Here is a 19,446-nt window from a genome sequence, read left to right on the forward strand (position 1 = left end):
TTGGATGCATTGGAACATGTTTTCCTGCTGCTACTTCTGATAGAGCTGACTTGACTCCAAATAAATTGTCAGTAAAGGGAGCATTGACTTATACTGGCTTGATTTTACATATTCTCGTATATGAAATGAGTTTTTTTTGTTTTAACAAAAAGTAAGTCAAATGTCTGACTTGCTAGTTATATTTGAAAAACTTAGAAAGAAGAAATAATAAGGTAAAATTTTAATGTGGAATAAAGTGTCAGATTGGTTCCTAACAGTATACTGGTATTCACTCATTCGATTACCAAATTTAATCAACATCGAAATTCCAAATCACTACCAATTTTTTGTTGTTGTTCATAAAGCCTTTCATTATTAGCCTTAAAGCCAAGGCAAAGATGAACATGACTAGGTATTTTGCTTGCAACTCTGGTCTTTTGCTACATACTGATGTGATAGAAATTGTCTTCCTGCCAGAAGGTTTTATGTTGCTTTATCAAAATCACTTAATTATTGCTGGGACTGGATTTTAAAGCTACATTTTCCTCTGACATTTGGGTGCTAAACTGAGCCACTATGTATATTTTTGAAATGTAAAAAGCTATATTCTGAAAGATTTTTTTGGTGTTCAACAAAAGTGCCTTGTTCATTGTTATTTAAAAGTATTATCCTCAATTACCTCAATTGTAATTAAACTTAGTATTAAATTAATTAGTATTCAACCTAATTAAACTCAAAAGCTTTTGCACAGCAAAGGAAACCATAAACAAAACAAAAGGACAACCCACAGAATGGGAGAAAATATTTGCAAACGATGTGACAAACAAGGAATTAGTCTCCACTATTTACAAACAGCTCATGCAGCTCAATATCAAAAAAACAAACAACCCAATCAAAAAATGGGCAGAAAACCTAAAGAGATATTTTTCCAAAGAAGACATACAGGTGGCCAAGAGGCACATGAAAAGATGCTCAACATCGCTAATTATTAGAGAAATGCAAATCAAAACTGCAATGAGATATCACACCAGTCAGAAAGGCCATCAGCAAAAAATCTGCAAACAATAAATGCTGGAGAGGTTGTGGAGAAAAGGCAACCCTCCTACACTGTTGGTGGGAATGTAAATTGGTGCAGCCACTATGGAGAACAGTATGGAGGTTCCTTAAAAAACTAAAAATAGAGCTACCAGATGATCCAGCGATCCCACTATGGGGCATATATCCAGAGAAAACCATAATTCAAAAAGACACATGCACCCCAATATTCATTGCAGCACTATTTACAATAGTCAGGACATGGAAGCAACCTAAGTGTCCATCAACAGATGAATAGATAAAGAAGATGTGATATATGTATACATATATATGTGTACATATATATATGTATATATATATATATGTGTATATATATATATATATAATGTAATATTACTCAGCCATTAAAAAGAATGAAATAATGCCATTTTCAGCAACATGGATGGACCTGGAGATTATCATATTAAGTGAAGTAAGTCAGACAGAGAAAGACAAATGTATGATATCGCTTATATGGGGAATCTAAAAAAAAATGATGCAGTTGAACTTATTTACAAAACAGAAACAGATTCATAGACTTAGAGAAGAAACTTATGGTTACCAGCGGGGGATAAGTGGGGAGGAGGGATAGATTGGGAGCTTGGGACTGACATGTACACACTGCTCTATTTAAAATAAAATGCCTTCCCATGAAAAAAATAATGAAAGTATTTCACATTAGATGGTGAATAAACAAGGGCAATCATCTCCTTTCCTGAACCCAACTCTCAAGATGCCACAAAAGTGAGAGGGTGAAAATGTAATATAAAATCAAAGAGTATTCATCTGGGAAGGCATATATGCCTTGTGTGTGAGTGAAATCGAAGCCTAGGACAGCAGAGGACCTGGCACCATGGATAATAGGATAAGATTGAGAGTCCAGGTCTTTTATGTCCTACCATCACTCTGGAGGTGAATGGTTGCCTGTCTAACTGCTTACAAGGCAGGAAAGCCAGAGCCCGCTGGGCTAGGGAACTCAAGGCAGGCCAGTGGGACTCCAAGCAGGTCTTTATCATTCCTTCTCACATCTGTCATACTCCACGGGTGAGATTACAATTAAAGAAGAAAATTGTCCAATGGAAAAACAACAAAAATAAATAAAAAGAAGAAAATTGTGGAATCTTTGGAAAAGAGCAGGAATTGGGATAGGGGAGTGGACTGAATTAATAAGAAATGAATTCGTGACAAGGAAAATTAGTCCAAGGAACTCTCCCAGAAGGCATCCCGCATAGATAAAAAGGTGGAAAGTATATAAGGAGAGGTAAGTGATAGGGGGGTGGAAGTAGACATGTTAAGAGCCTTGAAGGGTCACAGAGGCTGAAAATGAATGGAGAGACGTTAGCTTCTGCTCAGGATGTAGAAAGCTGGAAAGAGCATCACTCCTACCCTAACAACAAGAAAGACAAAACTGTACAAGTGATACGTGGTTTTTGAGTGCATCATAAAACTGAGACAGCAGGGTGACAAACTGGCCTGAAATCTAAGGAAAGGAAGGCACTTCCAGGGAAGTGGAGACGGAGCTAGAAATTTCTTTCAATACCAAGATGTTCACGTTAGCAAAGTAGGCAGCATTTCAGAAGCTAGTGTAGTACAGTGTGCTGTGGGGGGCGTGTGGATTAGTCACGAGTGGGATCCTTACAAAGCAACTTTCTAAATGTGTACTTTAACCTATTTTACAAATCCGAACGATCAGAATAATAACACTTATTTCCTAAATTTGTTGTGAGATTTATATGCGCCCATGTGTGTAGCATGTCTTATAGATAACGGTCATTTTCAGAATGATTTTTCATCTCTCCCTTAGCAACATGTTCTTGGTAACAGTATTTGTACTTTCTTATTATCTCTCATATCCGTTTCCTTATTTATTCTTCTTCTTGTCACTTCCTTGGTTAATTTCTCATCTAGATTATTTCACTAATCTTGACAATTTTAGATAAGAAATTGTCTTCCTGACTACAAAGGCACCACACTCCCGATCTCCTATCTGTCCCACACACTGCAGGAAAAGCGATAGGAATAAAGGGCAATCCTGATTTTATTGCATGGCTCTTTTAAATCCCTCAGCTGTTTGCAAAGATTAAAGATGACACTCAGTGTTAGTAAGAATGCCAGAAAGTAGCATTCATCCATTACTAATGGGAATAAAAATTGTTATTTCTCCAGAAACAATTTTCCCTGTGAACCAGACACCTTTAAACAGTACTTGTTAGCCCAGCAGTGCCACTTACATGTACTTACTCTGAACGAAAACTAGAAAATTTGCTCTGGATTTCCAGCACAACTGCTTCTACGAGCAAACTTCTAAAAACCCTTCTCAACAATTGATCAATCTGTTAGAAGGAAAGCAAGAGGAGAAAACAATAACAGAAAAAGAAAACTATGTTTATTAGTGCCAAGAGAAGAAAACGGCAACTACATACCACAAAATCAAAGAAAGCTCTGCAAAGTCTAGGGAAAATTGAATCAACCTGAAGGAACCAAAACTGAGAGAATTCATTGTTGTGGAAAATAAGTGGACAAGATATTTAGAAGCACGGCTGTGGCACAAAATGTGTGTCAAGTCACATAATTATTTACCAATAGGATGTAAAGTAGATTTAATTTTCTTCTTTATGTTTTCCCCATTTAAAAACATTTATTAATGAATGTGAACTAATTTGATAGCAAAAAAATCAATGAAAGTATTTCAGTGGCCCCTAAATACCCTTAATATAATGGGTAAATTGTTAACTTCTCCCTTTCATACTCCAGCTCTGCTGAAACATTTAGCTTTCCAAAATATTGTATGCTCTTTTTCTCTTCCACACCTTTGCAAGTGTTCTCCTTGCAACTGTCCAGGGAGTTCCTTGTAGTCATTTGTTACTCAGCTAAAATGTACCTCCTTCATGAAATATTCTGTGGTATCTCCAGGCAAGATGAGATTTCCACTTCGGTGATCGCATTGGACCCAGACCACACCTCAGCTGTGGTACTTACTTACGCAAGTGTGTTATGAGTGTGCATGTCTCTCTCCTGTACCATGAGAGCTCCAGGAATGCAGGGACGGTGCCACTTTAAACTTTATGTGGAATTTAATACACCTTTACTGAATCAACACACAGGAAATGGGCAGTAATACTTCATTTACTTCAGTCTCTTTCTTGGGTTTAGTGGGGACATTTCTCACAATATTGCCTAGAGGATGTGGTTGAGTAAAGAAGTATTTTTCTTGCATAGTGTTTTCTTTTATATTTATTGTTATATATTCATTTCTAATGAGAAAGTATTTAATTACTTTTTATTTTGTTCTGTGTTTATTTATTTTCTGTTTATTCTTCCAGAACAAGAAGATCATGTTTCTTATGTTTGACTTGCTTCACATACACAATAAGCTGTATGCACATGAGTTCGCTTAAATTATTTTGCAGTAGCATGAACATATTTTCATTCATCAGACATAAATGTCATTACAATTACTAATTGTGTTGCTCAGATGTAACAGGCTTTACGATGTGCTGTGCAGGGGTGGTGCATTTATACATGCGCAAGAAAACAAACTCATTGCTTTCCTTTTTCTCTGTACGAATCTGCCAAGAAAAACTCTGAGCTGCCTTTTAGACTTTAGTAGATTCGATTTATGGAAATTAAAAATGTTCCTATGCAAAATGTTTCATTAAAAGATTTTATGCTGCTATCTAGTGAATTTTCAGCTTATTTAACCTAAAATAAACCACAAAGTTCTTTCCAGAACCTCAACTAAACCCAATCTTTGGAGAAGAAAAGAAAGGAAAACAGCTTTAATTTTAGGAGAGAAGTTAATTTTTTAAAAAATGATTAAAGGTTTTGACTTTATTATAACATTTTCATTTCTTTTTTAGCAACACCACTAAATTGGTCCTTTCCATAATTTACATACTTTTTTTTTTTTTCTGGTACGCGGGCCTCTCACCGTTGTGGCCTCTCCCATTGCGGAGCACAGGCTCCAGTCGCGCAGACTCGGCGGCCATGGCTCACGGGCCCAGCCGCTCCGCGGCATGTGGGATCCTCCCGGACCGGGTCACGAACCTGCGTCCCCTGCATCGGCAGGCGGACTCTCAACCACTGCACCACCAGGGAAGCCCCCTAGACAAACACTTTTAATAGTCCTCCACCTCCTTGACAAATTAGAAGGGTCTAGATTTTCATAAAGTGGGGAGCCCTGTCAAAACACTTCTATGTTTGCATTTTTTTCCAGGTAAATGTCACAATACCCATAGGTCATACTTAATTTTGGATTCTTATCTAAAATTGCCTTGAAATAACTGGTAACATGGCAAAAGCTTTTCTCAAGGTATATAACATTTAACCTTCAAACTTTGGCTGAAAACTGAAACCAATGCGAGTTTTTTTTTTAATAAATTTATTTATTTATTTATGGCTGCGTTGGGTCTTCGTTGCTGCACGCAGGCTTTCTCCAGCTGTGGCGAGCGGGGGCTACTCTTCATTGCGGTGCGTGGGCTTCTCATTGCGGTGGCTTCTCTTGTTGCGGAGCATGGGCTCTAGGCGCGTGGGTTCCGTAGTTGTGGCATGCAGGCTTAGTTGCTCTGTGGCATGTGGGATCCTCCCGGACCAGGGATCGATCCCGTGTCCCCTGCACTGGAAGGCGGGTTCTTAGCCACTGCGCCACCAGGGAAGTCCCCAGTGTGAGCTTTGATAGAATAAAAAGGAGAGGAAGAGGGGAAGGAGTGGAGGGGGAGAAAGGAAACACATTAAGTAGAGGACAATACCAGGTTGCTAAAATGTGATTTTTGCATTTGATTAAATCATATTTTATCAAAACCTACTTTTCCAGTTTTAGTTATGATTCACAGTGTTATCTATGAATCACCGGCATGACCACATGCACACACGCTATGGATTACAATCAATACAAATGACACAGGTTGCATTTCGAGTCTTCAGAACTTCTGATTTGGCAGTTTGCCAGCTTTTTTCAGGTTCCGCATGAAGGAGAAACAAAATTTCTGCAAAAGCATTTCTTTCAAAAACATGGTCCAGACTTGCATAGAACCATGGAATTTGCTAGTCAGACTACTTAAGAAATGCAACTTTTTCTGTTTTGTGCAATTTTGCGTTTGTGCTAAAATGGTTGGCCTGTACAGAGTGTATTTTTCCCCATGTGTTCCCTGAAGCGATGAGTTAAATAAGACAAGCTGTGGGCATGTTATGGTCTGATCCTGTGACTCATGTGTTGGCAGTGGTCGTGTAAACAGAGCTACTGTGTCTGAAGGTGATGGGTAGCTAGTTAACTTCCTGACAGTTCAATACGAAAACCAACTTTAAAGACTTTCAAAACAAAGACTTAACAAGGATTTGATTTCTCAATCTTTGAATCTCGTTATGAGATTTTTTCATTGAAATAGAAAAAAGATCTAAACTTCAAAATCAAATATACAGTATTTGGGGTTTTTATTCCTCTGCCCCCAGTCCATCCTTTTAATTTTTCAAAGTTAATTACTCTTATCTATTTCTGGATTTCCTACATTGTAGATTCCTCTAGGATATTAAAAGTCTATTTTCTTTTTTAATCATAGCTGTCCTATTGCCAGGATACATAAGAGTGCTTGTTTGTCCAGAGCCCGTATTTGAATTTTATCCACTATCCCCGTAATGTCGTATAACAGCTAACTGTTTTTTCCTAGCCTAAGATACCCAGAGTTACGAATTACACTTAGTTGTCATGTGTCTTAAGTGTCCTTTTATCTGGAATAACACCCATCAGTCTTCCTTTTTCTCTCATAATGCTGGCAGTTTCAAAGAGCACCTATTATTTGTAGAACGGCCATCAATTTGAGTTTCCCTGAGGTTTCCTCTGATGAGATTCAGGTTATACACGTTGTATAAGCAAACAGATGTGACATTATATCCTTCTCAGGGCATCATATCAAGAGGCACTCGATGTCATTTGTTCCATTATTGGTGGTGTTGGCTGCAATCATATGGCTGTGATGGTTCTGCCAGGTTTCTCCACCGTCAAGTCACTATTTCCTCCTCGGCTAATTAATACATAATTTGAAAATAAATGTTTTAAGGCAATGTAAATATCCTTTATTCCCCAAACTTTCACCTACTCTAAGCATTCATCGATAGCTTCTGCTTAAATCAATTTTTATTATAATGGTTGCAAAATGGTGATTTTTCTATCGTTCCTCCCACATTTACCAGTTGATATTCTAAAGGAGTAAGACTTCCTCCCCCACCTCCCATTTGTTTAGTTTTAATTAATTAATTAATATATATATGGATTCATGGACTCTTACTGAATTCAATGTATACACTGAATCTGTTACCATCAACATCAGGTTTCTTTCTTCAATATTTTCACACTTAAGGATACACGTTCTTTGGGGGCACCTTTTTTGGTTTTTAGAAAAATAAAGGTCTAATTCACTCAAAATTCTTCAGTTTTTACAGAACCAATAGGGTGGAGTAGGGTAGGGAGAAGCGGGGCAGGCAGCCGGGAGCCGGGCTGGGAAAGGCCACACTTCTGCCTCCACCTGAGGCTGGCCCCCTGCCACATGGTTCTTCTGCCCGTCCTTCACCTCCGTGTCAACAGGCTGGTCTCCTGCAGCGACCATGGCCTTGGCCTTGCTCTCCTCCCCAGCTAGCCTCTCAAATATGTTGTCATAGAGCTTCTTCTCCCATTCGAGCTCCTTGCGGATCCGCTGCTGGGCCTTGGCAGCTCTGTGGTTGGGGTAGAGCTGCAGGACCTTCTGGAAGTCAGCCCATGCCAAGTCAAAGTCGTTCACCTCCAGGTGGGCCTCTCCCTGGTGGAAGAGGTCCTTCTCATGGTTGCTGTCCGGTTCCAGGGCCTTGTTACAATTTTCAGCGGCAGCAGAGAAGGCTTGCAGCTTCAGATGACACATGGCCAGGTTGAGGTGTGAGGCCAGCCGAAGGGCCTGTGTCTTCTGTGCGTCCTCATTAGAGAAAGCTGACTCAAATTCCAGCCAGGACACGATCTCGTACCGCAGCAGAGCTTGTTTGTACTTGCCTTGCTGGAAGTCCACGGTGCCCCGCTCCTTCACTGTGGTGCTCTGCTCCAGCTTCTCTGAACTCATCTCCTGGGACTCCTTGGCCTTCCCAAAACTCTTGAGTTATACTTCATACTTCAGCTCAGCATTTGGGGGGATCTGGAACTTTTCCTTCCCAACACTGCCAAAAGCATAGCTGGGCTTGAGATACACAATGGGATGTTCTCCTTTTTCCTTGCGCTGAATGACTTTCTCCACCCCACAAGGCAGGTCCACACACTCGGCCTCGCCGACCTCCTGGCGGTAAAAGATCTGGTCTCTGGAGTACCTTCCAGTGCAATCTCCCCGATGGCGCCACTCCACCTGGAACACAAGCGTGGCCTTGGGAGGGATCTCGGGAGGGCTGCCCGCCGAACCGTAGGCGTATTCTGGCTTGCAGGGGATGTGGCACACTTCCCCCTCCTTCATGGTCGCTACAGCAATATCCCAAGCCTTGATGACGTCCCCTTTCCCCAGGTCGAAGGATAATCTGTCCTTGCGGTCCAGGCTGGAGTCGAACTTGCTGCCATCGAACAGCCAGCCCGTGTAGTGGACAGAGACTCGGTCCCCGATCATGGGCATCCCTGTGCCTGTGCCCTCTCGCTTGAGGACCTGAAGCACGCCCTCATCCTGCTTGGGGCTGATGTCCACCCCCTCAAGGGACAGCGGCGCCGACTGAGCCCCACCCTCGGAAGCCTTCGTCCCCGAGGCGGTCTTCGCGCCGTTTCCCGGGCAGCGGGCGCAGGAGGCGGGTCTTAGGCGGCCCGGGCAGTGATTGGTCCCACCGCCGCGGAGGGGGCGGGGGTAAGAGGCTAGGAGGAGCCGGCCTGCGGCGAGGGACGCGGGTTGGGGAGAACTTTCTAGAGACGGCGGCTGGTTCGGGCTTTGGCGTTCCTTTCTGCGAAAGGTGGTTTCTCGTTCGTTCCTCCCGCCCTCCGCCTGGCCCCGCCCCGGTCCTGGGACCCTGGGAATCCCGGGCCAGCCCTCGCCCCCGCCGCCGCGTCCCCAGCCCGTCTCCCCGGGAGTGGTTTTACCTCAATCTTATCTTTCTTGTGCATTTTTTTCAGAACCCCTTTGCTCTCTGTGAAGTTGACTCTCCTGGAATTTGGTGCTTCTTTTCCTACTTACAGGTAACCTGCAGTGTATAAGATTGTCTGTCTTCTAGTTATGCCAAAGGTGTGTTTTGTGTGGTGTTATTTATTCTTCTTGTCGTTTGGAGGTTGTTTGAAGAGATTTTGCATAGGCAGCTGCCATTGCCCCAACTGCTCAGGACTCTTGGATGCAAAGACTTTTAAAAGCTGTCATTGAATTTCCTGTGATGAAGAGGAATTGTCTTTTGCATAAAATGATAAAACTTGAGAAGCTATTTTTTAGTATAATGTGAAAACTTAATGACATGGATCATAAGAAAATACAAAGAGGGAGAGGCAATATTCTCTCAAGAAATAAAGAACAGATGTTAGGAAAAGAATGGTGAAAAGAGTGAGAGAATTGAGGAGAAAGGAACAGAGAAATGGCCCAGTAGCATGACAGACGGCCATGGAGGAAAATGGACAGTGAGACAGTGTTGAAGGCAGGTCAAAGGATTATAAAGATTGAGGATGTTTAATACTAAATGATAACTTTTTTGAAGCCACGTAAATACACTTCTGTCATTGCAAATTATAAGTTAAACATATTACAATGGGTCAGAGTTTGTGGGGGTGTTGAAGCGAAAGCTGTTGCTTTCTGTGTCTCGGTTTGTCACAGAGCAGGGGACAGAGAATAGTTATAGGGGATCAAATGCCAATGACCTCAACAGTCCAGGGAGGCAGGTAGGCAAATCCAGAGTAACCGGGAAGGTATTAACACTGGGGAGTTCTCGGAAATCTTGTTGAGGGCACTAGATTCTCACAGAACACGGGATACACGGCTTGACACAATTTTGCCTGACTTTCAAAGGTTGAGATGTCCTCAATAAACATATTTATCACACTGTGAGGTTTGGTTCTATAATCGACATTGTAGAGCATCTCTTTATGAAGTCAACACCTATCTATGATGTGTCAACCCCATGCCAGGTACATTCTCAGCAGTGGAAATACGATAAGAAACAGAGTGAGTACAAATCCTGTCCTCATGAAACTTTTGTTATCGTGGAGGAGACATACAGTAGGCAAGACAAACAAATAAAATGTGTATCATGTTATATTTGATGGCTCTAAGAGCTAAGGAGAGAAATAATGCATGGAAGGAAATGTGAGGGATAAATGTGACATTTTAAGCAGGGTGGCCCCCAGGAAAGCTCACACTGAGGGAATGTGAGTTTTGAGTGAAAAAAGAAAGACATGAGATAGTTAGCCACATGTGTATCTGAGGTATATATGGTAGAGGGAATGTCAAGTGCAAAGGCCCTGGGGTGGGAGTGTGCCTGTAAATTAGGGGAATGTTAAATAGGCCAATGTGCCATGAACAGAATGAATTAGAGGAAAGAATTAGGACACGAAGTCTGAAAGGTAACGGGGACCAGATCATGTAGGGCCTTATAAGTCCTAGTAAGGACTTTGGCTTATGTTCTGCTTGAGACGGAAAGTCTCAAACCTTTATAGGGAAGGTTTTGAGCAAAGGAGTGACATGATATGATGTACATCTATCAGGATTGTCCTGGCTGCTCTTATGAGACTAGAGTGTGTTTTGGAGCTGGGGAGGGGGCGGTAAAGTTGACCAAGTGCAGGACTAGGGAGACCATCAGCAGGTTATTGCAATAATTCAGTAAAGAGATGATGGTGGCCTGGGCCAGTGCCGTGGTAGTTCGGAGTCTCAGATTCTAGACATATATTGAAAAAGGAGCTCACAGGCTTCACATGGGGGGTGTAACAGAAAGAGAGGTGTCCAAGAGGACCTCAGGAATTTTGGCCGAGTAAGCGAAAAAATGATGAATTCCTTTACTGAAATGGGGAGACTGTATGAGGAGCTATTTGGGGAGGGATTATCAGGAACTCAGATCTGCACAAGTGTGGTTTGAGATGCCTGCTGGACCTCGTAAAGGAAGTGTCAGGAAGTTAGGTGTGGGTTTGGGTGTGTGGGTTTGTGGTTCAGCATGTAGGTGGTATTTTTAGGCAGGGAACTGGTTAGGACCACTTAGGGAGAGAACGTGGATAGGAAAGGGAAGAGGGCTAAAGAGGGCTGTGAGACACTCTAATATGTAAAGGTTGAGGAAATAAGAGAGAACCAAAATGGCATCATGGTATCCTGAAAGTCAAGAGGAGTTTGTTTCAGCTGACTCTAGTTATAGAATCCAGTGGAGCAAGGAGGGATTCACCATGAGGCCTGGCTTTTTCACCATGAGGACTGCTTCAGATCAGGGTGCAGCAACATTTTGAAGCAAGAGAACATCTTTTTTAAAATTTATTTATTTATTTGGCTGTGCTGGGTCTTAGTTGCGGCACGTGGGGTCCTCTTTGCCTCGTGTGGGATCTTTAGTTGTGGCATGCAGGATCTAGTTTTCTGCCCAGGGGTCAAACCTGGGCCGCCTGTATTGGGAGCAGGGAGTCCTAACCACTGGACCACCAGAGAAGTCCCGTGAGAAGAACATCTTTATAACACAAAGGTCTAAATTTCGATTCCATGGACAAAAGGAGGCTCATTGGGTGGTTGGAGTTTCAGGGAGCACACAGGACTCCGAATTCTGTATAATCCCATTTCAGTTCTCTAGTGCTCAGTTAATCCTGACCCATATGTTGTATTATGTATGGTTAGGAATATGGACTATGGAATCAGTCTGATTGCTTTAACCGTAGCTCCACCATTACCAGCTATTTGACCTATGGCAATTTACTTAAATTCTCTGTGCCTTTGTTTCCTAATCTGTGAAACAGAGAAGACAATAATACTTAAAAGGATTCTACTGAATGTTAAATATGATGATACAAATATAGCACTTAGCATAGTGCCCTGAACATAGGATTTTCTAAGTGTCAGCCATGACGATCTTTTTTTTTTTTTTCAGTTTGTTTATTTATTTATTTATGGCTGTGTTGGGTCTTCATTGCTGCGCACGGGCTTTCTCCAGTTCCAGTGAACGGGGGCTACTCTGCATTGTGGTGCGCGGGCTTCTCATTGTGGTGGCTTCTCTTGCTGAGGATCACGGTCTCTAGGGCACACGGGCTTCAGTAGTTGTGGCTTGCGGGCCCTAGAGCACAGGCTCAGTAGTTGTGGCAGACGGGCTTAGTTGCTCTGCTGCATGTGGGATCTTCCTGGACCAGGACTCGAACCCATGTCCCCTGCATTGGCAGGCAGATTCTTAACCACTGTGCCACCAGGGAAGCCCAGCCATGACAATCTTTATGAGACTTGGCTGAGGGAATTCAACTGATATTATGATCTGACAGCCCACAGGATAAATCTTTGGCCACTACAGCCCTGCAGCTGCCTGAGCTAAAGAATCATTTTGAATGGTTTTAGAAAGTCCCTGGGTTTCTGAATGTCTTTGAGGTGAGCCAAGAATTTAGGCTTTTAAACTCTTGGGTGAATGGATATTTTTCTGTTTACATTCTATTTCAGAATTGAAAAGGGTTATGATTTTTTTTCATTATAGGAGTGATATAGTTTATTGTAAAAAAAAGTTATCACTACAGATACATGTAAGTAGAAAGGAAAAATAATACAAAAGCTCTTTACCCTGAGCTAACACTGACATTGGTGAATACCCTGTCATGCATCTCTGTGTATATCCATGAAGCTTTGTGGGTCTGCCTCTTGCTGGGGGCCCCCAAAACTCCATGCCCTGTTCTCTCATCTTCAAGTCTCAGCTTCTCTGGAACAACAGGATCCAAGTCCTGTTTCAGAATCCTCTTCTCTTCAATAAACTGTCTAGTGACAATAGATTAACCCTTCTCACCCTCGGTCTTTGTAGTCTGCATGCACTTCATGGATTCTATGGGCTGAGCAATTCGATCCCCCAAAGCCTTACCCCAGGAGGTACTTCATTCTAGAATACCACAGGCTTACAGTTTTTCCTCCTAACAACTGTTTGTTTATAACTTTTTTTTATACCATCTCTTAAAAAGTTTACCTCTTTGTGAATGACTCCTTTCTTTTTTAGTGCAATGACTATTTTTTCCCCCAAATGTGCTAAAGATATATACTACAAGAAGGAATATTTCCACAGTATATTTTCAAAGATATATTCATCCATAGACTGACACAACAGTTGAGTGTCTGAGAATATTGTATAGAATATTATATAGAACAACATTTAGATGAATTCAGAATTGTTCTTTGTGAACATACGCCAAGGGAAAGGGGGTGACTCATGAGTCTGTTCTGTGCAGGTGCTGTTTCTGTTCTTTAAAGAACTCTCATGCACAAAATTTTGGTGTTCTAAAAGTGGTTTCTATGGTATAAGATAATTTTGCAGTGCAGTTTGACATTGACAACTAGTGAATAAAATGGCGCAAAAGAAGAGTGTCCCTTCCAAAGAATGGCTGCCTCAAACCCTTCCTCCACTACTTGCCATCCGCGTCCTTGTCTGCACTTCCTTTTGTGGTGAGGATACTAAATCTTCATTGCACTAATTTTTAAATAAACTACTTTCAGTTTTTATCATTATGTAAACTTGTTTTCATTGTGCAATTGATACATCTTTCTATCAAGTGAAAATTGTTTGGCTGTCTTAGTTTGGGATGAAATAAATCATAATTGTTCCATTGAAATTCATAACAATTAAAAAAATTTAAGGGCTTTATATTTAGCGGCAAAGTTTTCAGGAATGAATTGAAGCTATCAAGAAAGGTATAGATGCATTTATTTAGCTGTTTCACCACTGTTTCCCATGGGCTGCCAGATTCCCATTCAGGAATATTAAGGAGACTGCCTCTCTATATTCTCCCCTCAGTTGGATAGTAAATCCTAGATTCCCCACGTTTTCATTTCTTGAACCCCTCTTCCTATCATTCATATCTGTATTAGGATTTTTTGCTCATAAGAGAAATCAAATCTCTGTGTTATGGCAAAACTGGGACTTTCTGGAATAATGCAAGGGGTTCAGAGAATTGAAGAGAGCCTGACAGATGGAATCAAAGCTGCAGGTGAGTCTGTTTTGGAATTACAGACCAGAGCTGCTGGGACCACGGCCACTGCTTGGTTGTGGCTGGTGCCATTGGGTCTAATTTTTGCACCATGAATCCTAATCATCCCTTACTCATTGTCTCATTTGGTCCAAATTAAAACTAGTAGGTTAGACAGTCCACTGATTGGGACCCTTGTGCCTGGGTCCCAGTCATCAGTGTGTGAAGTGTCTTCTCCCCTTTGGATTCTGTAGTGGGAGGTTGGGTACCACCTCTTTCACTATTGTAGCCATGGGGGCTTCTCCTGAAAGAGAAGAGATTTTACTTCTTCAAATCTTCACTCTCAATTCTGGGTCTTTGTACACACACTACACTATCTACTTTAAGCATCTTCTTCCTTCGCCTAAAGTCTATTATTTTTCATTCTTAGTTGGCACTTCCTTCTGGAAGAATAAGGCCCCAGTCTTAGCATTTGTCACCAGGTAATTGTCTATTTGTATTTCTCACGTGACTGCACGTTGCCCAGAAGTGTGGTTTGCATTTTTGCTTGTCCAGCACTGTATTCTCTGTGAACAGCAGTGTCGAACACATACTTCTGTTTATATTTGTTCCATAAATGAATAAAATGTTTATTAAGACCTTGGAGAGATAAATTGGAATAGTAAAAACTTCCAGTTCTTTCTCTGGATTAAGTGTGATTACCTGGATTAGGAAACTTGTAAGGAAAGGAAACCCTAACTGTGAATATCGTCTCTAAATCCGTTTGCAACTGACTTTCCCCATGTCTTTCTTAAGCTCATACACTGATTTTCATTGTGAAATACCCCGTTTTTCCAGTTTAATATCTTTTGGTCCAAAAGATCCCCAATGCAGAGCAAAAATATCTATTACTGTATTACTAGCATGAAGCCAAGTTCACAATTTAAATAATTATATGTATTCAACAGAGTTTCTCAAAGAACTTTCTCAGAAATTGCAATTCAAGAGATGAAAAATATTTTTATAAGCTGACACATTTAATTATCATTTTAGATAAATCTATTTTGGAGTCTGATATTTTTGTATTTATTTCACCAGTATGATCCAGACTCAATGTGTTTACTGGCAACAGAGTCCAGGAATTATACTCCCACATTGAAACAATAATCATATTGCAATGTCAGTGCTCTTCATAATGCATTTCCGTCAACATTTATTTGGCACCAAGTATGCACCAGCTACTAGAAATAGAAAAATCTCTGGGACATTAGGAATGCTAAGTAGCCTTGCTTTGGGATGAATAAAATAGGGTATGGTCTGCCCTTCAGTGGGGTGAATCTAGAGTGGGGTAATGTGACACTGGGTCATCTTTTGGGGTCTCAGTAAAAATGGTGCCAGTCACACCCCAGCATGGGACGTTGATGGCCACTTTTGTGGGGAGATGGTATGAGTAGGAAGCAGAAGCGGCAGCAGCAGGGATAAGGCATCTCAGCTTCAGGTGCCTGCCCATGAGAGTCCGGAGCCAAAGGAGGAGGGGAGGGTCCAGCAGCAGAGATGGATGGCTCTCATAGGAGAACATCGAGGCACAGCTTGAGACTTTAAGTAAGTGTAGTGTCTTATTCACATTTCCAGTGAACATGAGAATCAGGGCGAACTTACTTGTACCAAACTTGTTACATCACAGTTGCAACACTAGGTTGTAAGGCTCTGCAAAACACAAGTTATTATTGTTGTTTTCTGAGGACACTTCCCCCTGAAGTTATATGCTTTGGATTATATGCCATAGATATTTTTTAATTCTGTGATTTTATTTATTATTTAAAAATTTTTTTAATAGATCTTTATTGGAGTATAATTGCTTCACGTTACTGTGTTAGTTTCTGTTGCACAGCAAAGTGAATCAGCCATATGTATACGCATGTCCTCATATCCCCTCCCTCTTGTGTCTCCCTCCCACCCTCCCTATCGCACCCCTCTAGGTCATTGCAAAGCACTGAGCCGATCTCCCTATGCTATGCTGCTGCTTCCCACCAGCCAACTATTTTTTACATTCTGTACTGTATATATGTTGATGCTACTCTCACTTCGCCCCACCTTTGACCGCCAACCCCATGTCCTCAAGTTCATTCTCTATGTCTGCCTCTGTATTCCTGCCCTGCCACTAGGTTCATCAGTACCTTTTTTTTTTTAAGATTCCATATATATGCGTTAGCATATGGTATTTGTTTTTCTCTTTCTGACTTACTTCACTCTGTATGACAGACTCTAGGTCCATCCACCTCACTACAAATAACTCAATTTCGTATCTTTTTATGAATAATATTCCATTGTATATATGTGCCACATCTTCTTTATCCATTCATCTGTCAGTGGACACTTAGGTTGCTTCCATGTCCTGGCTATTGTAAATAGTGCTGCAATGAACATTGTGGTACATGTCTCTTTTTGAATTATGGTTTTCTCAGGGTATACGCCCAGTAGTGGGATTGCTGAGTCATGTGGTAGTTTTATTTTTAGTTTTTTAAGGAACCTCCATACTGTTTTCCATAGTGGTTGTATCAATTTACATTCTCACCAACAGTGCAAGAGGGTTCCCTTTTCACCACACCCTCTCCAGTATTTATTGTTTGTAGATTTTTTGCTGATGGCCATTCTGACTGGTGTGAGGTGATACCTCACTGTAGTTTTGATTTGCGTTTCTCTAATAATTAGTGATGTTGAACATCTTGTCATGTGCCTCTTGGCCATCTGTATGTCTTCCTATGTGAAACGTCTATTTAGGTCTTCCACCCATTTTTTAACTGGAATTTTTGTTTTTTTGATATTGAGCTCCATGAGTTGATTGTATATTTTGGAGATTAATCCTTTGTCTGTTGTTTCATTAGCAAATATTTTCTCCCATTCTGAGGGCTGTCCTTCTGTCTTGTTTATGGTTTCCTTTGCTGTGCAAAAGCTTTGAAGTTTCATTAGGTCCCATTTGTTTATTTTTGTTTTTATTTCCATTTCTCTAGGAGGTGGGTCAAAAAGGATCTTGCTGTAATTTATGTCATGGAGTGTTCTGCCTATGTTTTCCTCTAAGAGTTTGATAGTGTCTGGCCTTACATTTAGGTTTTTAATCCATTTAGAGTTTATTTTTGTGCATGGTGTTAGGGAGTGTTCTAATTTCATTCTTTTACATGTAGCTGTTCAGTTTTCCCAGCAGCACTTATTGAAGAGGCTGTCTTTTCTCCATTGTGTAGGCTTGCCTCCTCTCTCATAAATTAGGTGCCCATATGTGCGTGGGTTTATCGCTGGGCATTCTATACTGTACCATTGATCTATATTTCTGTTTTTGTGCCAGTACCATACTGTCATGATTACTGTAGCTTTGTGGTATAGTTTGGAGTCGGGAAGCCTGATTCCTCCAACTCTGTTTTTTTTTTCCTCAAGATTGCTTTGGCTATTCAGGGTCTTTCGTGTTTCCGTACGAATTGTAAAATTTTTTGTTCTAATTCTGTGAAGAATGCCATTGGTAATTTGATAGGGAATGCATTGAATCTATAGATTGTTTTGGGTGGTATAGTCATTTTCAAAATATTGATTCTTCCAATCCAAGAACATGGTACATTTCTCCAGCCGTTTTTGTCATCTTTGATTTTTTTCATCAGTGTTTTATAGTTTCCTGTGTACGAGTCTTTCACCTCCTTAGGCAGGTTTATTCCTAGGTATTTTATTCTTTTTGTTGCGATGGTAAGTGGGAGTGTTTCCTTAATTTCTCTTTCTGATTTTTCATCATTAGTGTATAGGAATGCCAGAGATTTCTGTGCATTAATTTTGTATCCTGCAACCTTACCAAATTCATTGATTAGTTCTAGTAGTTTTCTGGTGGCATCTTTAGTATCATGTCATCAGCAAACAGTTACAGTTTTACTTCTTCTTTTCCAATGTGCATTCCTTTTATTTCTTTTTCTTCTCTGATTGCTGTGGCTAGGACTTCTAAAACTATGTTGAATAAGAGTGGTGAGAGTGGACATCCTTGTCTTGTTCCTGATCTTAGTGGAAATGCTTTCAGTTTTTCACCATGGAGTATGATGCTTGCTGGGGGTTTGTCATATATAGCCTTTATTATTTTGAGGTAGGTTCCCTCTATGCCCATTTTCTGGAGAGTTTTTATCATAAATTGGTATTAAATTTTGTCAAAAGCTTTTTCTGTATCTATTGAGATGATCATATGATTTTTATTACTTAATTTGTTAATGTGGTATATCACATTGATTGATTTGCATACATTGAAGAATCCTCGCATCCCTGGGATAAATCCCACTTGGTTATGGTGTATGATCCTTTCAATGTGCTGTTGGATTCTGTTTGCTAGTATTTTGTTCAGGATTTTTGCATCTGTGGTCATCAATGATACTGGTCTATAATTATCTTTTTTTGTGATATCTTTTTCTGGTTTTGGTATCAGGGTGATGGTGGCTTCAAAGAATGAATTTGGGAGTGTTTCTCCCTGTGCAATTTTTTGGAAGAGTTTGAGAAGGATTGGTGTTAGCTCTTCTCTAAATATTTCATAGAATTTGCCTGTGAAGCCATCTGGCCCTGGACTTTTGTTTTGTTGGAAGATTTTTAATTACGGTTTCAATTTCATTACTTGTGATATGTCTGTTTATATTTTCTAATTCTTCCTGGTTCAGTCTTGGAAAATTGTACCTTTCCAAGAATTTGTCCATTTCTTCGTGGTTGTCCATTTTATTGGCATATAGTTATTTGTAGTAGTCTCTTATAATCCTTTGTATTTCTGCAGTGTCAGTTGTGATTTCTGCTTTTTCATTTCTAATTTTATTGATTTGCGTTCTCTCCTTTTTTTTCTTGATGAATCTGGCTAAGGGTTTATCAACTTTGTTTATCTTCTCAAAGAACCAGCTTTTAGTTTTATTGATCTTTGCTGTTGTTTTCTTCGTTTCTACTTCATTTATTTCTGCTCTGATCTTTATGATTTCTTTCCTTCTACTGACTTTGGATTTTCTTTGTTCTTCTTTCTCTAGTTGTTTCAAGTGTAGGGTTAGATTGTTTATTTGAGATACTTCTTGTTTCTTGAGGTGAGATTGAATTGCTGTAAACTTCCCTCTTAAAACTGCTTTTGCTGCATCCCATAGGTTTTGGGTCATCATGTTTTCATTGTCATTTGTTTCTATGTGTTTTTTTATTTCTTCTTTGATTTTTTCAGTGATTTCTTGGTTATTTATAGCACACTGTTTAGCCTTCCTGTATACGTGTTTTTTATAGTTTTTTTCCTGTAATTTATTTCCAATCTTATAGCATTGTGGTCAGAAAAGATGCTGGATATGATTTCAATT

General features: G+C 40.4%; 1 protein-coding gene and 1 long non-coding RNA gene across 3 annotated transcripts in view; one reads left to right on the forward strand and one right to left on the reverse strand.

Annotated features, from left to right (window-relative positions):
* Positions 1-7,475: 7,475 nt before the first annotated feature.
* Positions 7,476-8,921, reverse strand: LOC307189572 (peptidyl-prolyl cis-trans isomerase FKBP4-like; the record flags this gene model as incomplete). The annotated part of the gene is given in 2 exon segments (XM_079927757.1): positions 7,476-8,168; positions 8,172-8,921. Coding segments are annotated over 2 exon segments (1,443 nt in total), but the record flags the coding sequence as incomplete, so codon positions are not given.
* Positions 8,922-8,934: 13 nt separating this feature from the next.
* LOC307189348 overlaps positions 8,935-19,446 on the forward strand; it is a 116,585-nt gene continuing 106,073 nt past the window's right edge. The window contains exons 1-2 of one of the 2 annotated variants that reach the window (XR_013829160.1): positions 8,935-8,991; positions 9,152-9,214. This is a non-coding gene — a long non-coding RNA (uncharacterized lncRNA). The remainder of the gene's footprint in view (positions 8,992-9,151; positions 9,215-19,446) is intronic. The other variant, XR_013829161.1, reaches the window with a different exon arrangement.

Source organism: Stenella coeruleoalba (assembly GCF_951394435.1).
Source record: "Stenella coeruleoalba genome assembly, chromosome: 7".
Taxonomy (NCBI): Eukaryota; Metazoa; Chordata; class Mammalia; order Artiodactyla; family Delphinidae; genus Stenella; species Stenella coeruleoalba.